Raw genomic sequence first — 5,607 nt, 5'->3', positions numbered from 1 at the left:
TATTCTGTAGAGGGAGCTGTTGGCTCTACAATAAATATTATAATTTGAGTCTGTAGAGGGAGCTGTTGGCTCTACAATAAATATTATAATTTTAGTCTGTAGAGGGAGCTGTTGGTTCTACAATAACTCTTATAATAGAGGGAGCTGCTGGCTCTACAATAAATATCGGGGCCATCAAAGATGATTATTCGATATAGGCAAGCATTCGAAATGCCCCTCCTCCCCCACATCTCTCTCTCTCTCACGCACACACACACACACACACACTAATTTTATTTTCTTTAGTTCTAATTGTCAGCATTTTATAAGCTTAAATTGCGGTATTTAGTATTTAACAGTTTATTAAAGTTCTTACGTTATTTTCTAAATTTCTTATTTTCTGCAAAAAGAGTACCAGTTCCGTATTGTTCTGTTGGTATTGCCTTTTGTACGGAAAGTTTTATTCTCCATACCATTCTTTCTTCCGCCCCCGACCTTTCCTCCTGACCTCCAATTTGCCGCCTCCTCCCACAATATGCCGCTCATCCCTTTAGACCGCCATTGATAAATGTTTTTTTGGTAGTTTGTTTGTTTGTTTTGAAGTTAAGCACAAAGCTACACAATGGGCTATTTGTGCTCTGCCCACCACGGGTATCGAAACCCGGATTCTAGCGTCGTAAGTCCGCAGACATACCGCTGTGCTACTGGGGGGCTTTTTGGTAGTTAAACGTATTGTTACATTTTTTGGTACTTCAGGTTATCGTAGTGTCTTGGTAATCGATGTTTTAGTTCTGTTCGATCATTGTGACAACTGATTTTCTAATTTTCGTTGTAATATATTTATAATAAAATAGTGTTTCTCTTCAGATAGTATATACGCAACTCTCTTGATGAAACCATAGAATATTCGCTGTTTTCTGTGTTCTTGTTTGATTCTTCGTGAAACCTTTATTTTGTACTACTTTATTATTAACAGTTTAAACGTTTTTTTTTTCGTTTTCTTATGATTCAGAGAAACTGTACAGACTGTATATCTGGAACTGTGCCAGCATTTCTGTAACTAAACTATAGTGTGACAACTCTTTTCATTAAAAAAAGCGACATATGTCAACAAGCCATGTAGAGAAATATCGGAGCGAAAGAAACTCGTCGTTTTGTTCCTAATATATGTTTTACGAGTGTATTCATGTAAAGTGTTGAGTTATTTTAAATTCAGGTTTTTTGTATTACTAAATACTTGTGTTTAATCTGACACAGAATTTAGATGTTATTGATCAAATAGCGTGTTTCTTACGTTAATCAGTACAGAATTCGTTGCAAGCATCGTTTCTACAAATAGAGCTTCAGGAACGAACTGTCAGATATGACCCATTTTAACCCAGGACAACACACACAGTTCTCCCTGAACGTGAGCAATCAATGTCTGCCTTTGTTATTACTTCCTTGGCTTACGTATCTCTTGAAATTCGAGATTTTGTTTTTACACTTGTATACGGCTTTTGTGTGTCGTAATACGATATGAAACTATTTAACGGTTTGAAACAAGAAAATATTTACACGAACATATATCTTTTTTAAACGAAGTAGTTTGAAAGTTTTTATAAAATTGTCTAACTCATGGAAACAAACATTAGTTATTTTCGAGTGGATTAGTGTGAAGTAATTTATAAGTACACACAGCAGATACTTTGTGAAGTCATGTAGTGGCTACGGTCAAGTGGAGCAGTGTGAATTTGAAATATCTAATTTATATGACATAAGTATAAAACGTTTGTAATGTGGATTGTTAAGTATATGACGTTTGTAATGTGGATTATGGAGTGTTAGGACGTTTGTAATGTGGACTATCAACTCTAGAACGTTTGTAATGAGCCGTATGAAGTGTAGATCGTCTGTAGTGTGGAACGATTAGCAAGTAGTGTGTTAAGTGTGAAATGACTGTGGTGTCATGTACTGTACCAGCTGTAAATACCCATAAAACAACTTGGGAATAACTGCAGCCAAACTTACCTACAGTTGAAACTCTCTAAATCATACCTACATTTCTTTGGCTTTTTTCATTTTCGCTATTCAACAGCTTTTGTGTAATTGAAATATTTATAGTGCCGAACTTCGGTTATCACATCAATATAATCTTTTGGTTTTTATGGCTTCTAAAAATGCTTTTAAATTTTATTATTCACTTTGTAGAATATTTGAAATCGTCCATTTGTGCTTAAATAAACAAACAACAGTACAAACTTTGTTACGTTTCTGTTTATACCAAAACATTTCGCGCAGACTTTTGTTCAAGAACTAGTGATGTAGATACGACCTCCCGAAATATCGTGGAGTAATTATAAACTGACCTAGTGTGTGTATACTTGGCACCAGTAACTTCTAGAAGATTCCAGCATTCTCTGTTCTAACAGCTGGAGAGTGACTGTAAGACAGCACAATCAGCACAGTTTGCTGTATAAGAAATTAAGCTTTGATTTTTCTCTGTAGCAGGGCCGGAGAATGAAAACTGTTTTTACGTGTATGTAGTATCGTTACTGGTAATAGTTTTTAAACGTCTTTGTCTAAGTAATGACACTAGTCTTGCATTCTCTGTTCATGATGATATAACTTAACTAACATCGCACTTTATGTTAAATGGCCTATCGTGGCCTAGTGTGCCTGGGTTGTGTAACCGAGGATTCGTGGTCCGTGACTTGTTGCTGCAAAAATGTATTCCGCACTTTGAGGCCACGAGTACGCTGTAAGAGGGACGTTCAAATCCCACTCATTATTGGATGAGAGAATTGTAGCCCAAGAGTTGGTGGTGGGTGCTGTTGACTGGTTGTCTTCCATCTAGTCTATCGAGTTCAAAATTAGGGATGGCTGAAACAAAGCAAAAGTTGTGATAAACTTTATTATGCTATCGTTTTTTAACCTGTTACTGAATAATTAGTGTACGAAGTTGTACAAATGAGATGTTTTAATTGCTATATTAAACACATTTCTGTGTTTTTCACATGTAACTATCAGTGGCGTTTATATTCGGGTAGGTTTATGATGAACTCTCGAAATATTTCTAATTTATCTATAAACCAGTGAAAGTTATAATGTGAAATGATACTATAGTATTGTTTTCAGATGTTGAGGGCTTTACTGGTGAAGCCTCCCCAGCTAATTTCGAACAGTGTCCCAGTCCTCAAGACGTTGTTTCTCCCAACAATAAACATCGAGGACCATTGCGGTAAGTAGACAAAACAAATGTTTTTCCCTTTGTACGTTTCATGCATTCTTTATTGTTCTCAGCCTATAAAAGAAATAAAATAAAGATACGAAAATCCCGGACTAAAATGTACGTGTGTGTGTGCCCACAGGATAAACATAGGTCTGGCTGTTTACAAAGCTCCATGCTGGTAGATCAAGAGAGAGGAAGCAACATGGGCCAAAGCGCCAGAGCAGTTTTACCAACTTTCTGTTTTAATGGAACACAAGCAGTCAAACACAAACCCAGCAAGTGGCATGTCACAAGCTTACAACCTTGTGGAAACAAAGACCTTGACCAATATCCAAAACTGGCTTTCTGGCTGCATAAAACTACTGCATGTCAACCATTCATGTTTTGCCCTTGTCACAGACAGAAAGACTGCTTACTTTCCCAGATGGCTAGGGTAAGAAGTACATAGCGTTTGTATCAGAGGATCTTAGATATACTAACAAAGCTACCTTCTAGAATCTACTGTAACCCAGGCTTACTGTAAAAAGTCCCTTACTGTTGAGAAGTAACTCGTTTACTATATCAAAAGCTTCTAACAAATTTCCCATTCACACACTCTCTCTCTGTATGATTAATTGACACAGCATTACAGGGACCATCCGAATTACTGGTTAGACAGCCATCAAACAGTGATTTATCAGTTGTAAAGGAATAACTATCTTACCATTTTTTAATATTTTAACATTTCGGAATGTAACTGGCATGTTTTGCTATTCTGGCAGATTTGAGTAGCAGATAATAATATGCAACATTATGGCGAAGTTATCATTGTTGTTTTGATACGACTTCATATTTACATATTTGGTGCTTTCAACGTGAATGGTACCTTGTACGACACCTGGGCTAAACTGCGAGTTAATAGGCCAAGAAACTTCTTCAGGAATCAACCATGGTGTTTACCACAAGTCTGAGGGTCGACGACTATGGTTGCTTATTGTTCTCTGTTCCTCGCTGCCTGCACCAACTTTCTTAATTCAAGCTTCTCACGTCTAATCCATTTTCTAATGTCAAGAGCCAAGTGAGTCTCTGCCTGCTCCTTTTTCTCGTTTTTTTTCGATTTTACCCATCATAATCCCTGTCTTCCTTTCCTCAAATCTAATCGTATGCCCAAAGTGGCACATATTTCTTTTCCTAAATATGTGTAGCAGTTGTCCAGTTGTCTTTTCACGTTTCAAAACTTTAACATTAGTCTGTCTTTCTGTGTCTCTAATCTTCATTGTTCTTATATAACATCACATTTCAAATGTTTCAACCTGTTGTTTCACCAGACAAAAGTCTAGGCATAACAATTCCTAATTTAGAACTGCTAATCAGATGGAGGAAAGTCAGTTAGCAGTACCCCCGAAAACGTGGTTAACAGAATAGCGAGATTGGTTGTCACGGTCATAATGCTCCCATAACTAAAATGGCAGTGTGTGTTCAATGGCATATCGCTGTTCAAACCTTGGATCTTTTGATCTGCAACCTGGCGCATTAACCACTAAGCTACTTCCGCCCTTCAAATTTACCAAATATTTATAATTTACCAGTGTAAAAATTTCAATATTATGCACACCAAAATAGGACGCTTTATAAAAAACAAAACAATTTATGCAGCAAAGTCCAAATGGCATGCAAAGGAAATAAATAATAAACTTAATGCTGTGTTGGATTTGGGTGCACATGTAAAATTTGTATATTACGGATTGTGAGAAATAACAATAATGAACTCTGGTGCGTATACGTGTATATTTTTGCTCTCGGAGTGTTGGGAGAATTAAAAGGAGTGGTGCAGTCTTTTACCCTTTCTGACTCTTGTAACAAGGGTGACATGGTTTATTAATTTCGTTTAGTTTGTTCACCTTTCTATCCTAAATATAAGCTTTCTAACCTAAGGTTCTTGTATCGTAATTATGACTGTTTCTAGACATCAATATATTTTTTCTATTTAGATTCATAATTTCGTAATATTTTACAACAGGCAAGTGCTTTTAACTCGACAAAGTTTTTCCCAAGATCAGCAGTCTCGCGCGCATTATTCTTTCGCAATACAATTTTTAAAAATAAAAATTATACAATTTCACCTACTTTGTCGCCTCAAAAAATTAGTACTCCAAGCGTTTTATTTCTAATTCACTTTTGTTTTCTAAGGTCCAGCACAATGTCGTATAAATGTATAATAAAACATTCGATTTTTGTCTGTTCAGTAGACGTAGCTTTAAATTAATACGCAACTGTTATGAACAAACTTTTATTATGTTGTATATGTTACGAAATGATGTTTGTTGACTTAGATACTGTTGATGAAATATTTATATTATAAAGTAATCGTTGTCATATTTGTATAAATTGTATTCGTAAAAGAAATCAGAGTCATCTGAGTTTTGTTTATTCAATAA

The 5,607-nt window shown here is 35.8% G+C and overlaps 1 protein-coding gene across 1 annotated transcript in view; it reads left to right on the top strand.

Annotated features, from left to right (window-relative positions):
- The window catches only part of LOC111086007, a gene marked incomplete at its 3' end in the record, with an annotated part of 36,259 nt that extends 33,060 nt beyond the window's left edge, over positions 1-3,199 (top strand). Inside the window, exon 3 of the mRNA XM_022387190.1 lies at positions 3,097-3,199. Within this exon, the coding sequence (XP_022242898.1) occupies positions 3,097-3,199 (103 nt within the window). The remainder of the gene's footprint in view (positions 1-3,096) is intronic.
- Positions 3,200-5,607: the final 2,408 nt, after the last annotated feature.

This window comes from Limulus polyphemus, unplaced genomic scaffold (genome assembly GCF_000517525.1).
Source record: "Limulus polyphemus unplaced genomic scaffold, Limulus_polyphemus-2.1.2 Scaffold776, whole genome shotgun sequence".
Lineage (NCBI taxonomy): Eukaryota > Metazoa > Arthropoda > Merostomata > Xiphosura > Limulidae > Limulus > Limulus polyphemus.
This window is presented reverse-complemented; position numbering and strand designations above follow the sequence as displayed.